This window comes from Bison bison, unplaced genomic scaffold, assembly GCF_000754665.1.
Source record: "Bison bison bison isolate TAMUID 2011002044 unplaced genomic scaffold, Bison_UMD1.0 scf7180017864154, whole genome shotgun sequence".
Taxonomy (NCBI): domain Eukaryota; kingdom Metazoa; phylum Chordata; class Mammalia; order Artiodactyla; family Bovidae; genus Bison; species Bison bison.
Genome location: NW_011494726.1, coordinates 544,292 through 567,378, shown reverse-complemented (window position 1 = coordinate 567,378; position 23,087 = coordinate 544,292). Strand labels below are relative to the sequence as shown.

The 23,087-nt window shown below is 50.4% G+C and overlaps 1 protein-coding gene across 4 annotated transcripts in view; it reads left to right on the top strand.

Moving 5' to 3' along the window:
• The window catches only part of PKIG (protein kinase (cAMP-dependent, catalytic) inhibitor gamma), a 79,824-nt gene extending 56,962 nt beyond the window's left edge, over nt 1–22,862 (top strand). For 3 of the 4 annotated variants that reach the window (XM_010840984.1, XM_010840985.1, XM_010840982.1), the window contains exons 3-4: nt 18,545–18,718; nt 22,174–22,862. In XM_010840984.1, coding sequence (XP_010839286.1) covers nt 18,568–18,718; nt 22,174–22,253 — 231 coding nt within the window. In that variant the 5' untranslated portion in view covers nt 18,545–18,567 and the 3' untranslated portion in view covers nt 22,254–22,862. Of the gene's footprint in view, nt 1–6,028; nt 6,288–18,544; nt 18,719–22,173 lie in introns of those variants that run through there. The other variant, XM_010840986.1, reaches the window with a different exon arrangement.
• The last annotated feature ends 225 nt before the right edge of the window (nt 22,863–23,087 follow it).

Sequence of the window (23,087 nt, the reverse complement as noted above, 5' to 3'; positions counted from 1 at the left end):
TGTTTGCAGTGGCTTGGATGCGGCAGTCAGCTCCCAGGACTGTTTATCTGGCCAGGGTCAGAGGGCCTTCTGTTCCAGTTGCTGTGGGAGCACTGGGGCCTAGCCACTGAACCTTGAGGATGCTAGGGTTATGTGAAGTTTAGAGCCAAGGTATTTAAACAGGCTTCTCTGGGATTCAAGATTTTCCTGTAAACATGGGTACAGTTTTGTATGTATACACACATACTCTCCTAGGCTAAATATCTATAGCTTTCCTCGGATTCGCAGATGTGTCTGTGACCTCTGAATGTTAAGAATCAGTTGTCTAGAGAGGGGCTCCCTGGTGGCTCAATGGTAAAGAATCCACCTGCTAATGCGGGAGACATGGGTTCAATCCCTGATTTGGGACGATTCCCTGGAGAAGGAAGTGGCAATCCACTCCAGTGTTCTTGCCTGGGAAATCCCATAGACAGAAGAACCTGGCAGGCTACAGTGCCTGGGGTTGCAGAGTTGGATATGAGTTAGCAACTGAGCACACACACGTGGTCAAGAGAGAGCCGCAAGTGTTTTGGGGTCTCGAGTCTCCTTAGGCACCAGTCTTCCATGTGCCAGGATATCTTGGGCAACCTCATCTAGGTTTTTCTGTTTAGGGGTGAACTGGGACAAACTAGCTAATATTGCTGGCGCTTAGAGCCATCTGATGGCGTGTCCCAAAGTCTAACCACAAAATTGCACCCCCAGCCCCTGTTTCATCTCACTGAGCACACTTTGGAGGTCTTCTGGTTTCTGAGTCTATGGCTCAGAGGGGCTTTACAGCAGCTACACTGACAGCAGTGGGAACAGTGCTCTGTCTTTATGCTCAGTCATGTCCAACTCTTTGCGGCCCCATGGACTGTAGCCCGCCAGGCTCTCCTGTCCATGGGATTTTCCAGGCAAGAATACTGGAGTGGGTTGCCATTTCCTCCTCCAGGGGAACTTCCCAACCTAGGGATCGAACCCGAGTCTCCTGCATCTCCTTCCTAAGCCACCAGGCTTGTGTCCTGTTCTGACTCAGTGCCACTGGGAAGCCCCTGGATGCAGATGAATCTGCAGGCAGGTTCTTTACCACTGAGGCACCTGGGAAGCCAGCCCAGTGGGAACAGTGTTGATGGATAGCTGAATTTCAGTCTGGCTTACCACCACCAGGAACAGCATCCAGGGCTTTGTATACCTTATCTTATTTGATCATCACAACTTCCCTTGGAGGTTGAAGCTCTTATTTTATGTGTGAAAAACTGAAGCACAGAAAGATCTTGTAATTCACCAGAGGTCACACAGTCAGTAAGTGATACATGACCCAAGTACATGAACTTAACCACCAAGCTTTATGGTGAAAGTAAATTCACCGTTTTTAGAAAAAAATAATGCGCTGTGAAAGGTAGATCAAACAGCTCTGTATCTTATAATACTGAGAAGGTTGTCATGTTACACAAGATACTAAAAACTATGCACACGGCACTGATCTTAAATCATGAAGAAAAGGTTAGTGGGTAATACACTAATGCATTAGTGCAGTGCCTGAGAAGAGTCTCTGTCCATTTTAATTCAGATAAGGTTGGTTTTTTTTTTTTTGGTACAACTTTGCTGAGATATAATTCACATGCCACACAGTTCACTCATTTAAAATATATAATTCATTGGCCTACAGTATATTTCAGAGTTTTGTATCTGTCACCATGATCATTTTAGAACCTTTTCATTCCCCCCAAAAAGAAACCCCACATCCTGAACTCATCACCTTCCCAAGCCCCCCAGCCTCTCCAGTCCCAGGCAGCCACCAGTCTGCTTTCTGTCTCCACAGAAAGTTCTGATGCTTAAAAGAGTAACAGTGTGGGAATCTTGGTGATCTGGAGTGAGTCATTCCCTGAGGAATAATTAGACAAATGAAATTTGACTCTAATGTATTTTATAAATGGTTTTATTAGCTAAGAAGCTACAAGCCTGTCTTTGATATGCCCAAATTTATGATTGACAAGAGACAAGTTTCTCTCTGAGTAATTTCCACTTCTCAGCATCGCCTGTCAAGTGGGCTGTTCTCAGCACTGTTCTCAACAGTGCTCTGCTTCCCTGAGCCAAAGGGAGCCACCACCTTTGAGGCCTCGGGCCTAGGAGCCAGGCACCTGGGTGTGGGGGTCGGGGTGGGTTCCAGTACATCCTTGCTGTGGAAAAGGGACCTAATTGTACAGGGCTGCTGAGAAGCACTTCTTAACCATATCTGACACATAGCACATATACCCCGTAAATAGTAGCCATTTTTATTATTCCCTTTGTTATTTGTTTGGTCAGGGACCAGGACTTGGGTGGTTGTTTTCATCACTGGCTTGAGAGTGCACGTGTTCGTTGCTTATTTTGTTTGTTCATTAACGCATTCATATGGATGTATTTATTGAGCATCTTCCATGTGTCACATACTCGGCGATGCGGTGGGGATACAGTGACCAGAAGGGGTGCCTGTCCTGGAGCCAGTGGGGAAGGCAGATATGGGACAGGTGGGCCAGCACCTGTGTGGTGGCAAAGCAGGAATCCCTTATCTTCTGTTGGGTCAGGGAAGGGGCCACTGGGCCCTGGGGGCTGGCCGTCCCCTGAAGACCCCATGCCTGGAGGTAGGGGGTGGAGGGCTGGGGGACCGAACCAAGGGACTCTGGGCCAAAGGCACAGGAGAACCTGTTGTTGTTGAGTCACTAAGTTGTGTCCGACTCTTTGCAACCCCATGGACTGCAGCATGCCAGGCTTCCCTGTCCGGAGCTTGCTCAAACTCACGTGCATCGGGTCGGTGATGCCGTCCAGCCGTCTCATCCTCTGTGGCCCCCTTCTCCGCCTGCCCTCAGTCTTTCCCAGTGTCAGGCTCTTTTCCTGCGTTTCTGCTCAGGTCGGACGGTCCTTGGCTTGGAGACGTGACTCTGCCACATTTTCTCGTTGCATTGGTCCTCTCCTGTGTTGTGCTGTGTGGATTCTGAGCTCTGTTTCTCTCCAGAGGCAGGAGGAATGGGATGAGAACCTTGTCTCTCCTTTAGCTGAAGACTGGAGGCCCCCCGCCACCCCAGCTGGGCCTGCTTTTGGGTCAATAGTGTCTGTGCCTGTGGGGCATGTGTGACGAGACGCCCTCAGGCCTAACTCCCCGTCCACTCGGGGTGGTGGGGCGCGGGGAGGAGACTCTGAGAACTGGCGTGGAAAGGAGTATTAAAGCATTCATCTGGGAATGGCCCTGAAAGGGGGAAGTCAAAATCGGAGCAAAACTCCAGGTCAGCCCTTATCCTCCAAGGCCCCAGAAGGCCCCGGCCACCCTCAGCCTTCTCTCTCCCCAACCCGCTGCTCACCAGCCCTGCGGCCTCCTTGTCCTCTTGCTGGACTCCAGGCAGGCCCCGCCTCTTGCACGCTGTTGCCTCTGCCTGGCACACTTAGCCGGGTGTCCCCCCAAGTCTCTGCACCCGTGTCCCTCTCCCAGAGGGCCTCCCTGTCTACTCTGAGAGAGCCCCCCGGCCCTTGCCCTCCTCCAGTGTTCTCGAAGGCACTGTTGCCCCTGATGGTTATTCTGTTTGCTCGTTAGTATGAGTCACTCCAGCAGATTGTGATCTTCGTGAGGGCAGAGAGTCTGTGCTGTTCCTTGCTGAATCCCCCCTGCCCAGTGAGCAATAAATAGGGGAGGGGGTCGTATCTTTAAAGTTAGTGACTGTGTGTAAGTGGCTGGATTCTGAGCCCTCTCTGCCTTATACATCTTATTGTTACAGCTCCTAGCGACCAAGCTTTTCCCAAAGATTCTTAAAGTTTTAAAAGATTCCTATACAGAATCGGTCCCTAAAGTCTCTCCTCTCTCATCACGTGTGTGGGCCATGACACCTTCCATCAGGAACAGAGGCTGATATGGGCAGTGGTCATTGACTACAAAACACTCGCCCATCCCCCTCTGGGGCACTGTCAGAATCCCCAGGGGAGGCAGGAGGGATAGTTTGAAGCTGTGGTTCACCAGTGATTTTGGAATTCTGGTATGTGCGCCCCTGCCCCTCCTCCCTGGTTAAGAATTACGGGTGTTTGAGTCAACCTCCCTAACTAGACCTTGACTGTCCCTCCAGAGCCCCTGGTGTCTCACTGCTTTTGTATCTGTGGCACCTAGTCCCAAGCCTGGTACACACTGAGTGATCAGTAATATTTCGTTACATGAATAGATGAAGGAATCCATATTATAGAGAGAAGATCTTGCTTCTTTTCCTTCTCCACCATGGCTTTGGGGCATGTTTTCTGTAGACTTTTAGAGGTATTGTAGAGGGACCCCAAGCTGGAAGTCACATTAGAGCTCACCCTGTTTATCTACTGCCACATAACACCCCACTGCCAATATTTAGTGGTTTAAGACGACAGCAGTGACGTGTTACCTTTCCTGCTTTTTCCTGTGCGTCAGGAATTTGGGGGCCGCCCGGCTGGACAGTTCTGGCTTGAGTCTCCCATGCAGTTGCAGGTAGTGGCTGGTGTCGGAGCCTCGAGGAGCCAGCTTGGGGCCGCCTGCTGTGTCTCCCTCCATGGCCACCCCAGGACCTTTCCATGTGACTGGTTTGGGCATCCCCAAAACGTGGCAGCCTCAGACTTCCTACACGCAGCTCAAAGCTCCCAAGACAAGTGTCCCAAGAGGGAGCCAGATGGCAGCTGTGACACTTCTTCTAACCCCGTCTTGGAAGTCACATGTCATCACTTCTCTTGTACTCTGTTAGTTAGAGGCAAGTCACGACAACCAGCTCATTCACAAGGATACAAATTACACTCCACCTCTTGACAAGAGAAATGTCAAAGAACTTGCAGATGTGTTTCAAAAACACCACAGGGATTCCCAGCTTACCCCTTCCTTCTGCACTTGAGACCCCCGAGGTTGGAGAGACAAGAACCTTGCCCAGAGGCACCCACCCTGGCATCGGCAGACCTGGAGCTCAGTCTAGCTGCTGGAGCTCTGGCCAGCCTGCTGGGAAGTGATCTCACTTCACCTTCCGGTCCTCCTTCCATGTTCCAGCCAGGATTGCTGGCCTCTGGGAACTTTGCGTTTTAGCAGAGCCCTCACCAAGTATAGATAACGAGCAAACCACAGGAGAGCTGTGGAGACTCAGTCTCCGAGCAATAATATTGTTGGGCTGTATTCTGCTTCTTTCCCAAAGCTCCACAGAAGCACAGACTCCCGTGGTTTGAAGAGCTTGTGTCACCATCCCAAATGCCCAACCCCAGCCCTCCATGAAGTGCTAACGCTGCCTAGCCACAGGGGGAGACACAGTGACAGAGTGGGTGGGAGTTTTTTAAATGTGCACCCCCAATACTTTTTTCACCAAGTTAGATGACAAAAATTAGAATTTGTTGTGGCAGAGTTCAGAGAATCAACCCAACATCACTGGACAGATTCATAAGATTTTACATTTACAGTCAAACATTCTCAACAGAATTTTGCTTCAGCCTGGGTAAAGTACATCTGGGTATTTGCTTTCGCCAGCATTGCAAAATGCTCTCCTGGGACTCCATTGCTTTCTTTTCCTTCCTTCAGAAATGCCTTGTTATGAGTTGCGGGATAGAGGAGAAGAAAGGGGAGAAAGGGGAGTGGACAGTTTTCAATGAATCCTTACTGCCTGCCAGGCCTGATGCCAACTCATTTCTGTGCTTCCTGTCCCAATAGTGCAGGCTCCCTCTTCCTCCACAGTCAGTGGATGATATGACCCTGGGCAAGTACTTAGCCTCTCAGTACCTCAGCTTCTTCCTGTGTAGGACAGAAGTAGCAATGCTTCCTACCCCAGAGAGTTGCTGTAAGATGAAGTGAGATGCCTGTAAGATGCTTAGCAGTGTTGCAGGCAGTCAGGACTCCGTAATTGCTGGCTCTGATTATTCCCTATGAGCTCCTTTCCAGGCAGTTGGCACACCCCCATTTTACAGAAGAGGATTCTGTGGGCATTGAGGTGTGCAGCTCTAGGGACAGCAGCTGAGCGACCCCAGGCCCTCGTGGTGCCACCGTATCATGCAGGATTCCAGGTGTTCAGCCCACATGCAGCTGGGTGAGCACGGGAATTCACGACCTGCAGGGCCCCATGTCGGGGTCCCAGAGCAGGAGCGCCTAAAAAGGCAGGGTTAGGAATCCATCTAAGAGGCTCTATAAAAAGAAAAGTGACAGAGAACATTCCAGGCAGAGCACACAGTCTCATGAAGGCCCTGAAGTCCGGAAGAGCTAGTATGAGGAATTAAAGACCCAAATGGGCCGAGAAGAAGGTGGAAAGGAGACAAAAGCTCACAGAGGAAGGCGGGCCCAGGTCAGTGCAGGATGTCAGGGGCTGGTGTAGAGAGCTTGGACTTGGCCAGATGTGAAATGCTAGGGCATCCAAGGCCGAATGAAGCAGGGGAACCACAGGACCCAGTGTCTGAGGCGCGTACCTCGCCCTGGCCCTCGTGGCGAGCGCAGAACTTGGGTCGGGGGCAAGTGGGGAGCAGGGAGGTGGTGAGGCGATGCCACGGCTGGGGGCACAGATGAGCAGTGATGGAGACTGGGAGCTGGAGGGGAGAGAGGGCCCATTCAGGCTCAGTTCTGCAAGTAGAAGCGCGGGGACCTGGTGACGAACCGGGCCGGGAGTGAAGAAAGAGAATACTCCGTTCCCCTGGGATGACCCCAGGTTTCCAACTTGAGCAGCCTCGACATCTGGTTCCGTCACTGACCTGGAGGGTGCTGGGGGGAGCAGGCTTGTGACTGGACACGTGAAGTTGGAAATGCTGGTGAGACGTTCAAGGGAAGGGCGGAGTAGGCGGTTAGACTGCCCATTCTAGAGCTCTGAAGAGAGGCCTGGGGAGCCGTCCACACAGACTGTCAAGGGCAAGGGTGAGAGCCCCCAGGGGCACATAGAGAAGAGGGTCCGGGCCTGGTGCTAGGGTGGGGGCCTCTCACATGAAGGTCCCTGACAGAGGAGACGCATGCATGGACGAGGTTAAGAAGGGGCCCGTGAGGCTGGAGGAGGCCCAGAGGGTGTGGGGTCTGCAGGCCCCCAGTGGCAGAGTGGTCTGAGGAGAAGGGCGTCCGTGGAGACCTAGTGTGACTCAGCACCGCCCCCCTTCCCTCCCAAAGCAGGTCTCTCCACCGCCTGCCCTCCCTGCGGCGTGGTTTTGGCCCCCTGGGTGTGGAGGCCAAGGCCCTGCCCAGCTGCCTCCAAAGGAAGCCTCTCTGTGGGCATCAGGTGCTGCCCTGGTAGAAGCCGGGTTCTTCTCTGGAGACTCCGCCCTGGGTGTGTCCCTCAGGGACTAGGTAGAGCTTGGGGCGTGTTCCCAGAACTACTGCCCTGCCCTTTCCCAGGTTCTGGGAATGCTCCCAGTCTGGACCCCTGGCCTTTTTATCTTGCCTGCCTCAGTGCCTCTCTGGGTCTGGCTTCTCATCACGGAGAAAAGCCGCTTCCTCTGAATTTGAGGAATGCCAGGTCGCCAGGCCCTGGTATTTGCATCAGGTTTCCACAGCCCTTGCTTACCCTCAGAGGAGCCTTAGAAAGCATGTTCCCCACCCCTGAGGAGGCCTGTCCCAGGGGACCAAGTCCCACTGTCTGCTCTGCGTCCATTACAGAAGGCTCTGCTTTCTTATTTGTACCGTCTCTGCAAATACTTAATTTTTTAAAAAGAAAAAAAAACAGGAAATGACCTTTCTGGTATATTTGGAAAACAATTTGGCGCTGTCATGGAATCTGCCTGAGCTATGAGGACTAATAGCTGCAGACTTGGAACAGACTGTGTAGCTCTTGGCAAAAGCTGGGGCCTCTTCAGTTTACAGAGCTGGGGGGAGAATAACAACCAAAGGGAGAAGACAGCTTCCCGTGGGGAAACCAGACGGCGCCCAGGGCAAGCACCTGCGAGAGCGCAGCCTCTGACCCCGGGCCGCCAAGGGTCTGGGAAGCTGAGCCCAAAGCCTCTTCCTTTTCAGGGCCAAACGCTTTACCCCGAGGAAGGCCCCCAAACCTCCTGAAGATGGGGAGGAGCAGAAGAGCATCAGGCTTGAGCACCGCTCAGGGCTCAAGCTGAGATAGAATATGGTAGATCGCTTATTCCCAGATTGGCTGTTGACTCTACCTAGATCACCCTCTGTCTGACTTTTCTGTGGACCTCAGCGCAGGATCACATCCTTAAGGAGGCCTTCCTGACCATTCAGTGTTGAACTGAACCACCCCTACACAGAGAAACCTGTTCTCTTCCTCCACAGCACTTACACAGGCCCTGATGATAGATTCATTTATTTGCTAATGCCGCTCTCTTTTATCAATTGAGGCGTAGTTGAGTTATACTATTTCAAGTGTATAGCAGAGCGATTCAGTCTCATATTTATATATATATCTTCAGTCTCATATACACACACACACACATATATATATTCTTTTTCAGATTCTTTCCCATTATAGGATATTACAGGATACTGAATATAGTTCCTTGTCTAATATAGTAGGTCCTTGTTGGTTATCTATTATATGTATAGTATAGTATGTGCCTGTTAATTCCAAATTCCAAATTTATTCCTCCCTCCCCTTTTCCCTTTGGAAACCATAAGTCTGTTTTCTATGTCTGTGAGTGTCTGTGAGTTTATTTCTGCCTTATAAATAAGTTTATTTGTATCATTAGTTTAGATTCCACATATAAGTGATATCATATTGTATTTGTCTTTCTCTGCCTGACTTACTTCACTTAGTAAGATAATCTCTAGGTTCACCTATGTTGCTACAAATGCATTATTTCCTTCTTTTTATGGCTGAGAAATATTCCGTTATATATATATGTATATGTAAACACCACATCCTCATCTGTTGATGAACATTTAGGCTGCTTCCGTGCCTTGGGTACTTCAGGGTGCATGTATCTTTTCAAATTAGAACTTTCTCCAGGTACATGCCCAGGAGTCATATGGCAACTCCATACTGTTCTCCAATTTGCATTCACACCAACAGAGTAGGAGGGTTCCCTTTTCTCCACACCCTCTCCGTTATTTATTATTTGTAGGCTTTTTGATGATGGCCATTCTGATCGATGTGAGGTGACATCTCATTGTAGTTTTGATTTCCGGTGCCTTTTTCTGTTATCACATAGTAAATATCTTTTTGGCTCCAATGCATATCCCATACCTGGCATAGTGCCTGGCATACAAAAAGTACTCAGTAAAAACAGAATAAATGAGTGAATGAAGTTTCAGGACTGGAAGACATTTAGGGATCATATTTCAACCTGATTATTCTGATGGGGGGAAAGGAAGCTGGGAGAGAGGGAAGGTCCCAGGGTGGGGAGAAGGGCGGTCACCCTGCTGTAAGGAGACTGAGCCAGACCTCTGGCCCCTGTTATAAGGCAAAGCCGCGTAGTCTTTGCTCTGCCCTGGAATCTAGACCGTCTTCTATTATTCACTCATTTATGAAATATTCATTGGGCTTCACCTCTGTGCCAGGCCTATCAGATGCAGCAGTCCACACGTCAGCCAGGGCGCCACTCCTGTGGAACTTAATTCACTCAGCACGGTAAAGCACAAAAGCAGGAAGCATGAGGTTTGGCCTTCTGTGCATCACTAAACAGAGTAAAAACAAAGAAGCTGAAAGAAAGCGTCAGTAGGACAGTTTTACTGATAAGTCACCCAGTGAGAATGGACCGTGGTAATGACTTATCGTGAGCCTCTTCCCTTGCACACATCTTATCGGACTCTTTTTGAGCACACTGACCCGTTGACTTCACAACAGCCCCCTAAGCAGAAGGTTTTTACTGTTCTCTCCGTGTGGCTAAGGAGGAAACTGGGATCCTGAGAAATGGAGGCAGTTGTCCAAGGTCTCTGAGCTCATAACAGGGACGCGGGACGCACGTCAGAACTGGTGCCTCCTGGCAACCGCATGCCCCTGAGAGATGGGCCTGTCGCTGGGGACTCCGACCCCCAGGGGTACAGCAAGGCGTGGGAGAAAGGCCTCTGGACTAGGACATCAGACAGCTAGATCCAGAATTTGCGCGAGTCACTTTCCCTTTCTGAACCTCACTTTCCCCGGCTATTAACGAGAGGTTTGTCTCCATGAGCTCAGGGAGTCTTTTCAGTTTGATGATTCCACAAAATGTTTTGAGATAATTGGGAAAAATTAAGGTAGATTCCCTACCTCATACCTCATAGCAAATAAATTCGAGCTCAGTCAAAGATTTAAATATGAAAAATAAAGCCAGGAAAATACAAGAAATAAGCAAGAGAGAATTCTTCACCAATCTCGGAGTGGGGAAGACATTTCTAAGTATGATCCAGAACCCGAAAACCATACAGTAAAATATGGATCAGTTTGACTACTTGAAGAGAAAAAAAATGTGTGCACACAGAGAAATAAAATTAGAGAACAAAACCCCAAAAATATGTGTGCTGCTGCTGCTAAGTCACTTCAGTCGTGTCTGACTCTGTGTGACCCCATAGACGTCAGCCCACCAGGCTCCCCCGTCCCTGGGATTCTCCAGGCAAGAACACTGGAGTGGGTTGCCATTTCCTTCTCCAATGCGTGAAAGTGAAAAGTGAAAGTGAAGTCGCTCAGTCGTGTCCGACTCTTAGCGACCCCATGGACTGCAGCCTACCAGGCTCCTCCGTCCATGGGATTTTGCAGGCAAGAGGACTGGAGTGGGGTGCCATTGCCTTCTCCGAAAAATACGTGTAATGCTTCTTAATGTGAAAGACTGATTATCTCAATATATAAAGAACTCCCACAAATCAGTGGGAATGCTACCATCTAATGGGAAAATGGGCAAAAGGATTTGAGTACAGTTCACAGAAAAGGAAATACACATGGAAAGATGCTGTGTTTTACCCCCAGGAGCAGTGCAAGCTGACACAGCCAGGGACTGTTCTCACCGGTCACCTTGCTGACTTACTGGCTCAAGGGTGTGAGAAGAGTTGAGGTTTCTTGGTGTATCGTGTCAGGTCATTCAGAGTTCCTGGCGTTGGTGCTGTCGTTAACCGTCTGAGGACGCCCGTGTGCTGATGCAGCTTCCAGCTCCGAGGATGGTTGCTCATATTTCCCCATTTGCTGTTGACTTTTTTTTTTTTTTCCTAAGCTCAGATCAAGTGTAGAAACGTTCATAGTTATATAAAGTTCTGCAGTAAAATCTTTTCATCATTGCTCAGAACTGATCAGCCTTTCATACAAGCACACCCACAACCAACTCTCACTTACCTACCAATAAGCCCCTTAATTATCCAGTCACCTACACACACACACACACACACACACACACACCCCTTCATACCCCTTATTTTAAATTATTCTTTTGCTTCTCAGAACTACAGAGATCATGCATCAGGTACACTGGGTGGTCTTCTGATGCTCAGATTTGGCTACTTTCATCACTGATCCACTTCAGTAAGAGCAGGTCTCAGAGAATGCTGTTAACTTTTAAGAGCAGAGAGTGAAGGGAAAATATATAAATATTGCATAAAAATGAAAATAGTGTGTTCCCTAGACCCATCCCTGCGGGGGTGGGGGCGGGGAGGCAGCCAGAGCACACTGGTGGCTGTTGGTGTTTTCCAGGATCGGCCTTTGAGTTTGGCATACTTCCCTCTCCGAGCCAGGAAGGTCGGCCTCCTGCGCTAGGCACTTGTAACGTCAGCTGGGCAAGGGCAGGAGCCAAAGCCCCAGAGTGCCAGTTTGAGAAGGATACTAGCCTTTCTGATGGAGCCTGTAATTCCATCCATCCCACAGTGTCAGATGCTGGAGACCCCGGACCGGAACGTCAGCACAGCCGTCTGTGGCCGACAGAGGCCTTTCCCACTGGTTCCCACAGGCAGGGAAAGAGGGCTGGAGAGGAGATAGAGTGATGGACAGACTCAGATTTAATCTGACAGGTGTTTCCTGAGCACCTGCTGTTTGCCAGGCCCTGGGTGAGAAGCTGAGGACCGAGCAGCCGGAGCATGTGGTTTAGCTGCCGGGGTTAGGCCTTTCGGCCTGGCCAGGCGAAAACCCAGACAGACATACCGGTTCTTGGGGAGCCCACATCCTAGTTGGAGGAAAAGCCCTGAGGAGCCGGGGCTTGGGAGCTGGTGTGGCCTGCCCAGGGTCTCCCTTCCTCTGGGAGGTGCGGGTCCTGCCGCCTGAAACAGACCTTCCCAGGTCGTGGTGATAGATAAACTCACCTCACAGATCTCAGAGGCTGCTGTGGAAGTTTTGTAAGCGAGGTACAGGAAACGTAATGACTTGACTTGCTTTTACCATTATGGTTAGAACTGCTGCTGCTGCTAAGTCGCTTCAGTCGTGTCCGACTCTGTGCGACCCCATAGACAGCAGCCCACCAGGCTCTGCCATCCCTGGGATTCTCCAGGCAAGAACACTGGAGTGGGTTGCCATTTCCTTCTCCATTGTGTGAAAGTGAAAAGTGAAAGTGAAGTCGCTCAGTTGCGGCGGACTCGTAGTGACCCCATGGACTGCAGCCCACCAGACTCCTCCATCCATGGGATTTTCTAGGCAAGAGTATTGGAGTGGCTTGCCATTGCCTTCTCTGATGGTTAGAACTATCATTATAAATTTTATTCTGTCTTATTACTGTTATTACCACAGGCCAGGCCCCGGTTCTGAAGCTTTGAGCAGTTTTCCCAGAGGGAGAATGTAGGAGTGAACCTTCCATGACCTATGGAAGAACCGTCTCTGGCAGATTCAGAGCCTGGGATTGGTTGGTTGGTTTTTAACCAAGAAGCAACCGGCAACACAACTAGGGCAACTTCTTTTTTTCAAGGCAGCTTAGACAAATTGGCCTGGTGCGCCCCCTGCTGGAGCTGCGGGGCTTGCCTTGGAATTCTGGTCCAGCCTTTATTCTGTTTTATAGACCTGGTAATTCTAAAGGAGATCAGCCCTGGGATTTCTTTGGAAGGAATGATGCTAAAGCTGAAACTCCAGTACTTTGGCCCCCTCGTGCGAAGAGTTGACTCATTGGAAAAGACTCTGATACTGGGAGGGATTGGGGGCAGGAGGAGAAGGGGACGACAGGATGAAATGGCTGGATGGCATCACTGACTCAATGGATGTGAGTTTGAGTGAACTCCGGGAGTTGGTGATGGACAGGGAGGCCTGGCGTGCTGCGATTCATGGGGTCGCAAAGAGTCGGACACGACTGAGCGACTGAACTGAACTGAACTGAGACCTGGTAAATGGAGGCCCAGAGGGGGGCAGTCTTGCTCAAGGTCTGGCGACAGAACAGGTCACGTGTCCTTTTCTCTACTTTTCCTACTACAGGACGCCTCCCTGTCTCCTCCTCATTCATTCTCCAAGTGTGTCTTAGCCTGGGGTTGTGGGGAGATGTGGGTCCAGCCCTCCATACTGGCCAGTCCCTTTTTTCTCTCTCTTTCTCTCTCACACACACACACACCACTTACTGAGCCCCACCCTGGGTGCTCCGGGAGCTTCCTGCCAATGTGGTTACTTTCTGAAAGCTTTGCACAATAACTCGGGCTTATACAAACTCCTACCGTTATAAAAATTTAGTCTTAGGCGTGAAAGTTCCTCTTCGTCACAAAGTACCACATTTGGCAAGGTGTTTTTCTTGTATCTGCTGTGTAAACTGGGTTATCTTTTTTTTTTTAATTGAAGTATGGTTGGTGTACAATATTTTGTTAATTATTTCTATCCAGCAAAGTGATTCACTTATACACACACACACACACACACACACACATACACGTACATTGTGTTTTATATTCTTTTCCATTATGGTTAATCACGGGATACTGAATACAGTTCTCTGTGCTATACAGGGGGACCTGGTTTATCCATTCTATGTATGAAAGCTTGGAAGTGCCAACCCCAGCCTCCCACACTGTCCCACCCCCAGCCCCCTCCCCTTGGCAACCACCACTCGGTTCTCTCTGTTTCTGCTTCTGTTTTGTAGGTAGGCTCATTTGTGTCATATTTTAGATTCTACATATAAGTGATACCATACATCGTATTTGCCCTTCTGACCCTTCACTTAGTAGGGTCCTCTCTAGTTGCGTCCATGTTGCTGCAAATGGCATTATTTCATTCATTCCTATGGGTGAGTACTATTCCGTTGTGTGTATGCACCATACCTTCATGCATTCACCTGTCTGTGGACATTCAGGTTGTCTCCAGCGTCTTGACTATTGTGAGTAGTGCTGCTATGAACATAGGAGTTCATGCGTCTTTTTGAATTAGTTTTGTCTGGACACGTGCCCAGGAGTGGCATTGCTAAATCCTGTTAGTTTTCTGAAGAACCTCCATACTCTTCTCCACGGTGGCTGAACCAAGTTACATTCCCACCAACAGTGCAGGAGGGTTCCCTTTTCTCCGCACTCTGTGACGCGGTACCCCGTAGTTTTGATTTGCATTTCTCTAATAATTAGTGATTCTGAGCATCTGTTCATGTGTCTATTGGCCTCTGCACGTCTTCTTTGGGGAAATGTCTGTTTAAGTCTTCTGCCCATGTTTCGATTGGGTTGTTTTTCTTCTGCTGGTGTTGAGTTGTATGAGCTGACACTGAGTTTTCTTTAAGGTGTTGTTTTGCAATCTGCCTTTTTTTTTTTTCTTAATTTTTTTTTTTTTTTGAGGTGGACCACTTTTAAAGTCTTCGTTGAATTTGTTACAATATTTTCTGTTGTATGTTTTGGCTTTTTGGCTGTGAGGCATGTGGGAATCTTAGCTCCCGGACCAGGGATCTAACCCACACCCCCTGCCTGCTTCAGAAGGCTGAGTCTTAACCCCTGGAGCACCAGGAATGTCCTTGAATTTTTCAGGTAATAGTTTATCTCTGACACTTTGCCATTAGTACATATCCACCCGGTGTAGGTTGTTTTTTGAATACTCTATAATTCATGCAATGCCTAGCCTTTTCAGGGACATTTGGGAGCTTCCCTGTCACTGACCATGTGCAGAAAGCTTCCTCAAACTATGAAGAGCATTGGCATTTGCCATCATGTGTCTGGAACTGGGATTTGCTGGGCCCATCTCAACTAGAGTACTGTGAACTCCTATGGTCAGGCCAGTATCTTAGACCCTCCACCCCGCTTCCTAACTCAGGATCTGCCCAGTGGCCAGAATCCCTGTGGTGACTGTATGATTTGATTGCCTTCAGAAAATCATCGGTGCTCAAAGGGAGATACTTATATTCCCTTAGCAGATTAGCCTTTTAAAAAAATGTATAATAGCAGTATCCATTCTTGACAAGGGTGCAGATAAATGGACAGTTTTGCAGGCTGCTGGTGGGGATATAAATAGGAACAGAACTGAACTTACAAGTTCTATTTACTCATCTTTTTTGGTTATTATAAATACCATTATGTCATTCAGGAAGGCAAATGTGTCACAATATTGTGTCTTAAACAGTATTTCACCCTTCCCTTTAACTTAGCAATTCTACTTCTAGAAATGTACTCTAAAGAAACAGCTAGACATAGGCTGCAATATTTACACAAAGACCTGCTGCTGCTGCTGCTGGGTCACTTCCGTCGTGTCTGACTCTGTGCGACCCCATAGACGGCAGCCCACCAGGCTCCCCCGTCCCTGGGATTCTCCAGGCAGGAAAGTGCTGCCTACTGTTGTTGGTGTTTAGTCGCTGAGTCATTTCTGAATCTTTGCAACCTAGAGAACTAGAGCCCACCAGGCTCCTCCGTCCATGGGATTCTCCAGGCAAGAATAGTGGAGCGGGTTGCCATGCCCTTCTCCAGGGGGTCTTCCCAATCCAGGGATCAAACCTGGGTCTTCTGTTGCAGGCTGAGCTACCAGAGGAGTGTTCATGTCTAGGGGACTCTTCAAATATATTATGATACACCAAGCACATGTACAAAAATCATCTACAGAGAACCTTCATGGCATGCTTTCAGTTCAGTTCAGTTCAGTCACTCAGTTGTGTCTGACTCTCTGCAACCCAATGAATCACAGCACGCCAGGCCTCCCTGTCCATCACCAACTCCCAGAGTTCACCCAAACTCATGTACATCGAGTCGGTGATGCCATCCAGCCATCTCATCCTCTGTCGTCCCCTTCTCCTGCCCCCAATCCCTCCCAGCATCAGAGTCTTTTCCAGTGAGTCAGCTCTTCACATGAGGTGGGCAAAGTATTGGCGTTTCAGCCTCAGCATCATTCCCTCCAAAGAAATCCCAGGGCTGATCTCCTTCAGAATGGACTGGTTGGATCTCCTTGCAGTCCAAGGGACTCACAAGAGTCTTCTCCAACACCACAGTTCAAAAGCATCAATTCTTCAGTGCTCACCTTTCTTCACAGTCCAACTCTCACATCCATACATGACCACTGGAAAAACCATAGCCTTGACTAGACGGACCTTTGCTGGCAAAGTAATGTCTCTGCTTTTGAATATACTATCTAGGTTGGTCATAACTTTCCTTCCAAGGAGTAAGTGTCTTTTAATTTCATGGCTGCAGTCACCATCTGCAGTGATTTTAGAGCCCCCCCAAATAACGTCTGACACTGTTTCCACTGTTTCCCAATCTATTTGCCATGAAGTGATGGGACCAGATGCCATGATCTTCGTTTTCTGAATGTTGAGCTTTAAGCCAACTTTTTCACTCTCCTCTTTCACTTTCATCAAGAGGCTTTTGAGTTCCCCTTCACTTTCTGCCGTAAGGGTGGTGTCATCTGCGTATCTGAGGTTATTGATATTTCTCCCAACAATCTTGATTCCAGCTTGTGCTTCTTCCAGCCCACGTTTCTCATGATGCACTCTGCATACAAGTTAAATAAGCAGGGTGACAATATACAGCCTTGACATACTTCTTTTCCTATTTGGAACCAGTCTGTTGTTCCATGTCCAATTCTAACTGTTGCTTCCTGACCTGCATACAGGTTTCTCAAGAGGCAGGTCAGGTGGTCTGGTATTCCCGTCTCTTTCAGAATTTTCCACAGTTTCTTGTGATCCACACAGTCAAAGGCTTTGGCATAGTCAATAAAGCAGAAATAGATGTTTTTCTGAAACTCTCTTGCTTTTTCCATGATCCAGCAGATGTTGGCAATTTGATCTCTGGTTCCTCTGCCTTTTCTAAAACCAGCTTGAACATCTGAAAGTTCGTGTTTCACGTATTGCTGAAGCCTGGTTTGGAGAATTTTGAGTATTACTTTACTAGCGTGTGAGATGACTGCAATTGTGTGGTAGTTTGAGCATTCTTTGGCATTGCCTTTCTTTGGGATTAGAATGAAAACTGACCTTTTCCAGTCCTGTGGCCACTGCTGAGTTTTCCAAATTTGCTGGCATATTGAGTGCAGCTCTTTCACAGCATCATCTTTCAAGATTTGAAATAGCTCAACTGGAATTCTATCACCTCCACTAGCTTTGTTCGTAGTGATGCTTTCTAAGGCCCACCATCTCTTGCCTGCAACCCCATGGACTGTAGCCTGCCAGGCTCCTCTGTCCATGGGATTCTCCAGGCAAGAATACTGGAGTGGGTAATCATTCCCTTCTCCAGGGGATCTTCCCAACCCAGGAACCGAACCTGGGTCTCCTACATTCCAGGAGGATTCTTTACCATCTGAACCTCCAGGGAAGCCCTGTTGTTACAGAGACAGTTACAGAGATGGTGGTCAATAGCCCTGATGGTTGATTTTACAGCTGAGAGAGAGGAAAGCCACATATACAAAGAACCATATGCATATGAAAAAAGATCTGGAGATCATACTATAGTATGCTGTCTTTTATAGCTTACTGTTTGAAACTCCCTAAAGCATGCCATACAAAAAGATCTTCACGACCCAGATAATCACGATGGTGTGATCACTCACCTAGAGCCAGACATCCTGGAATGTGAAGTCAAGTGGGCCTTAGAAAGCATCACTATGAACAAAGCTAGTGGGTGGGCGGGAAGAAAGACAGGTAATTGGGCTTTATTACTACAATTAAAGTGAAGAGGTAGTGGCTCAGTCATGTCTGACTCTTTGTGACCCCATGGACTGGAGCCTTTTGGGCCTGCTCACTCCAGGGGCCAGAGTCATCTTTGAAAATGCTGATCTGATCATCCTGAGGGAGCAGCTGCAGATGCGCACGGGCCCCTGCCCAGCTCAGCGGTGTCCTGGGTGTCTCAGTCCCACTCCCCCTCCCCCCAGGCCATGGCCTTTGCATTTCCAACACCCACCATGCCTTCCATCCGCAGAGCCTTTGCATGTGCTCTTCCCTGCAATCCTAGACTCCTCGTCTACCTATTCCTCCTAAAATCTCAGTAAAATATGACTTCCTGACCCCCAGCCTTGGTCAGGCCCTGGTTGTTCTCTGACCCAATAGACTATAAGCTCCCTGAGGGCAGGGACAGGGGCTGACTTGTTCGTTGCTGCATCTGTGGCCCCTGGCCGGTGCATGGTATTGATAAGTGTGTAGAGGGTTATCATGAACTTTAGAGAAAAAAAAGATGTCCTTTAAAATGATGATGGTAGCTCTGGGGGTATAAAATTACGCATGACTTAATTTGTAGTTTCCTGTGCTTTCTGTTTTGTCCGCCATGAGCAAGGCAGCAGTTATCATTTTGTTGGAACCCGTCGGTGCTGGGTCTTCTCTGCAGGGTACGCCTGGGCTCACCTCTGTCCTCCTGCCCTTACCCCCACAGGCCTGAAGAGCGATGCGACAGGCATGATGGAGGTCGAGTCCTCCTACTCGGACTTCATCTCCTGCGACCGGACGGGCCGCCGGAATGCGGTCCCTGACATCCAGGGAGACTCCGAGGCCGTGAGTGTGCGGAAGCTGGCTGGCGACATGGGCGAGCTGGCCCTTGAGGGCGCAGGTCGGAACCCACAGACACTCTTGGGTTCGAGCACCCCGGGTGGGAGACCCTCTTCTGGGCTCCAGGGCTGGCCTCTTAAGTCCTAGGCTGCCCCCTCTTTCTCAGAGAAGAAACTGCCTTTAAATCAGGCCCCAGGCCCTGGGTCAGTGGCGGAGGGCAGCCAGTCCCTAGGCTGGAGGGTGCCAGCATCTCAGGCCATGAGGACCCTCTGGCCAGGCATCCCAGTGCTTCCCTTGCCCCTCAGCCTCCCTGCCCATCCATGGGCCCTGTCGGTTCCCCTCTATGATCCCTCCTGGTTCCTCTGCTTCTCTCTGTCCCCATGGCCACCACCAGGCTCAGGCCGCTCCCAGCAGCACAGCAGCCTCTGCCCTGGCCTCCCTGGCCTGCCCTCACCGCAGCCTTCCTCCTGGACAGCTGCCAGCAGGATTCATCTAAAGCTCCTGTCCCACCGTGCTTCTGCCAGTTCATCCCCTGTCCCCCTTCATCTCCCTGTTTCCTCCACTAGAACGTCCTCCACCCAGTCCTGGCTGTTCCAGGAGCCTCCCCCTCCATCCTCACACTGTCCTATCCATCCATGGTCAGCCCTCCCTCGTCTTGCGGCCCGATCTCCTCCCCAGGCTGCGGAGCCTCCCCGGGTCTGAACCTGCTCTCCTCCAGCCTCTGGGCCCCTCTTTCTCCCCTGTGCCTCTAATCCAGCTGAGGAAGGGACTTCCGTTTCTTGAAAATCCCCAGGGGGCCTCCATGCACTCTCCCTGTCTGGTCCTTCCTGGCCATCCCCTTGCTGGGCTGGCTGTTTCTCTTTGTTCTATAGCCCAGACTGTTCTGCTGAGAAGTCTCCTCTGACTTCATTGCCCTCCCTCCTCTGGCCACCTCCACGATCCCACAGAGCCCAGGGATCCTCTGGGACCCGCATCCTGACCGCTTGGTGCCTGGCAGTGTTTGGTGTACATCAGAGGTACCTGGTTGATAGCTGTTCACTGACCAGCACATCCAGCTGCCACGCTGGGCCTGCGGCCAGGGGGCTGGCTGCCAGGCCTCTGCGTCTGCCTGCTGAACTGTTTTCTGTCTCCCTCGATCTCAGTGTAGCGGCTCATCCACCCACCCAGGTCCTCTACTGCCTGCTCCCACCCAAATCTGATTTGAAATCCCTGAGGTTATCTGGGTGTCTTGGCATCTGTCTGCCATTAAGAAGGGCACCCAAGGAAGGAGTAGTGCTGGCTGCAAGTCAGTGAAGCCCTCCTAGCAGAGTGCAGGCTACAGTGACTGGCCAAGGAACCTTCTAGTAGGCCCTGCAACGAACAGCTTCCCCTGGAGGTCTACAAGGCATGCTCAGTCCAGCGGACTCACTAGGGGAGAGGGTTACAGAGGATACAGATACTGATGGCCCTGGAGCATCTGTTTGCTTAAATCTCCTGGGAGACTGATGCCCAGCCCGGGTAAGGGAGGAGGAACCAAGCCCTTCGCCTGTCCTTGAAGGCCTGGCCTCCAGGCTTCCCCAGGTCATATGTGTGTTAACACTCCTCAAGCCCTTTATGTACGAACCTTTGTCTGCTCCCATATTTCCTTCTGTGGGAAGCACAAGTATTTCCTTACTTGGCCAAATAATAAGACATAAACAACCAAGCAGGACCTGAAGGAATATAAATGTACCGCCTGGCAGTATGTGACTGGGAAATTTTCCAAATCATACTCTGAAACTGGTCCCGAGGGAGTCTGTCCCAGGGCGGGCTTGGGGACCTTCTCTCTGGCCCAGAAGGGAGCTGGGACCTGCAGAGGGGAAGCTTTACCCCTGGCCGAGCTGTCCCCAGGGGCCCAGCGACCACGGAGGGTCAGAGGTGTTGTCATCCTCACTTTCTGGACCAGGAATTAGAGGCTCAGAGAGGTTAACTATGTTGCTCGAGGCCCCACAGCAAGGACATGGCTGAACAGCAGGTCCTGGGAATCTGACTAGAAGGTTCTGCTCTCCAGGGCAGGAGGCTCAGGACCCAGTAGGGCGTCACACGCCGGGAAACCTGCCCCGAGTGCCGGCTGCTTTGTCAGGCTTCTGGTGGGCCAGGAGGACCCGATGGGAACAAGTCTTTGCTGCAGGCACCACCCCAGGATAGTCGGGGGGCGGAGGGGCCAGTGTCCAAGTTCTTCCCACATCCCCGCCCTACCACTCACCCCAGTCCCCAGCCAGCTGCCGGGGCAGAATGAGGTGGTGGCAGTGATGAGCCTTTACAAACCCTAGAGAGAGATGCTTTAGGGACGGGCTTCAGTCAGGGGAAAGGACACTGCTCCCTCCACCGCTTGGCTCTCAGGCAACTCAGTTCACCTCTTTGAGCCTCAATTTTCTCCTCTGAACCTTGGTTTTCTCACTCAAATCATATCATGACCCTCATCATGCCTCCAGGCTTCTGTGTGACTGCATGGAAAGTACTTGTTAGCCTGCAGCCTAGGGATCCCGGTACACGATAGTTTCTCCTTCATCCCGTAAAGGGCTCAGCCTAAGGATACAAGACAGGGGTCAGGGGCCAGGGGCCAGAGAGGGAGGTAGGGGTAGTCTAGGGAGACACAGCACAATGAAACAGCCTCGGGCTCCACCCTAGACCCTCTGCAGGCCACCCCTGGTGCTCCCCTGAGTTGGCATCATCTTTTTTTTTTTCTAATGTTTATTTGGCTGCGCTGGGTCTTAGTTGCAGCAGGGGGGATCTTCGGTGTTTGTTTTGGCATACAAACTCTTAGTTGCTGCTGGTAGGATCTAGTTCCCTGACCGGAGATAGAACCTGGGCCCCCTGCATGGGGAGCATGGAGTCTTAACCACTGGACCACCGGGGAAGTCCTGAGCTGGCATCATCTGATGCCCTTTTCCCTGTCTTGTAAGACCTACCATTTGCTGAACACCCGTCATGTGCTGGGACCTCACATGCCCTCTCCCTCTGGAGAAGCCACCCAAATATCCCGACCCTTGACAGCTCTTCACCTGTTGCTTGTAGCATCCATCCATGATCCTGGCCCTTCATTGATTTTAATTATTCCTCGGTGGAGAATGGAAGGGGCCTCAGGGCCCCCAGCTGCACGTAAAGAATCCACCTGCAATGCCAGAGACCCAAGTTCAATCTCTGGGTTAGGAAGATCTCCCAGAGAGGGATATGGCAACCCACTCCAGTATTCTTGCCTGGGAAATCCCATGGACAGAGGAGCCTGGCGGGCTACAGTCCCTGGAGTGACAAGAGTCAGACACAACTTAGTGACTAAACTACCACCACCACACTAGTAACAGCAGATGCATTTCCTTTGTAGAAAGAAAAAGGATGCGGACCCGGGTAGAGTTCCCTTTGGCCGCCACCACCCCTAGTCCAGCTCCTGTCCTGCTCCCCAGGCTTATCCACACCATTCCCACTATAGCCAGGTCCCATGAGACCTCCTTCTACACTTTACATTTGTGACTATGCCCCTTTCTCTCTCCTCTGCAGAAGGACAGGCAGAGGTGGGCACCTCAGACAAGGAAGCCAGCAGCCAGCCCGAGAGCAGCGATGGCACCACCTCATCCTGAACGTGACCTTGCCCGAGGAGGCTGGAAGGGAGACGTGCCATGGACCTGGAGCCCTGGCAATGACCCAGCAGCCTCTCCTGTGAGCGGTGTGTTCCAGGCAAGCAGGGCCAGACTGAAAGGCGGGCCCAGGGGCTCCCACGGCCCCCACCCTGGGAAGGCCCTCTGCCCGCACCCCCAGGCTCCACGCCCCCGCCACCTCCCCCCTGCACCTGGGCACACTTTCACAACGCTGTAACCACAAGGATGTAATTTATTCAGGGGGCGCTGGGACTCAGAGACTGGTCCTGGCTCCAGCCTTTCCAGCCTTCTGAGTCAGGACACCTTCTTACCCCGTTTTTTAAAAAGCACTTTTAAACTTTTTAGAAACTTTCAACCTTTTCTCAGCAGAGAAGGGAGGGAGCTGACAATTTTTTTTTTTTTTTTTGGAAGCCATTGTAAGCTAAACTCTTGAACCATCTATGCAGCTCTGAGGTTCCCTCCTGGAGCTTCACAGATCCATTTTTAGGGAAGGGATTTTTGTGCTCAAAACCATATTGATTAACTCTCTGCCCTTCTACCAAGATAAGTGATACCTAGGACCCAGGAAATAAATGCTGACGATTTGTGTGACTGGTTTACGACGACTGTTTCTCCTTTAAACAGCAAAAAGCAGGAGCCAGGCCTTGTCTCCCCAAGGCCACGACTAGCTGAGACCCACTGCTGCCCCAGGCTCCCACGTACCTGTGAAGTAGCGGAGAAGATGCCGGGGTTCCACAGAGCCACCACTCCTCGGCCCAGTATCTAATGAGCCCTCTTCATCTCACCCTCTCCCACCCCACTTCACAGCCATGGGAA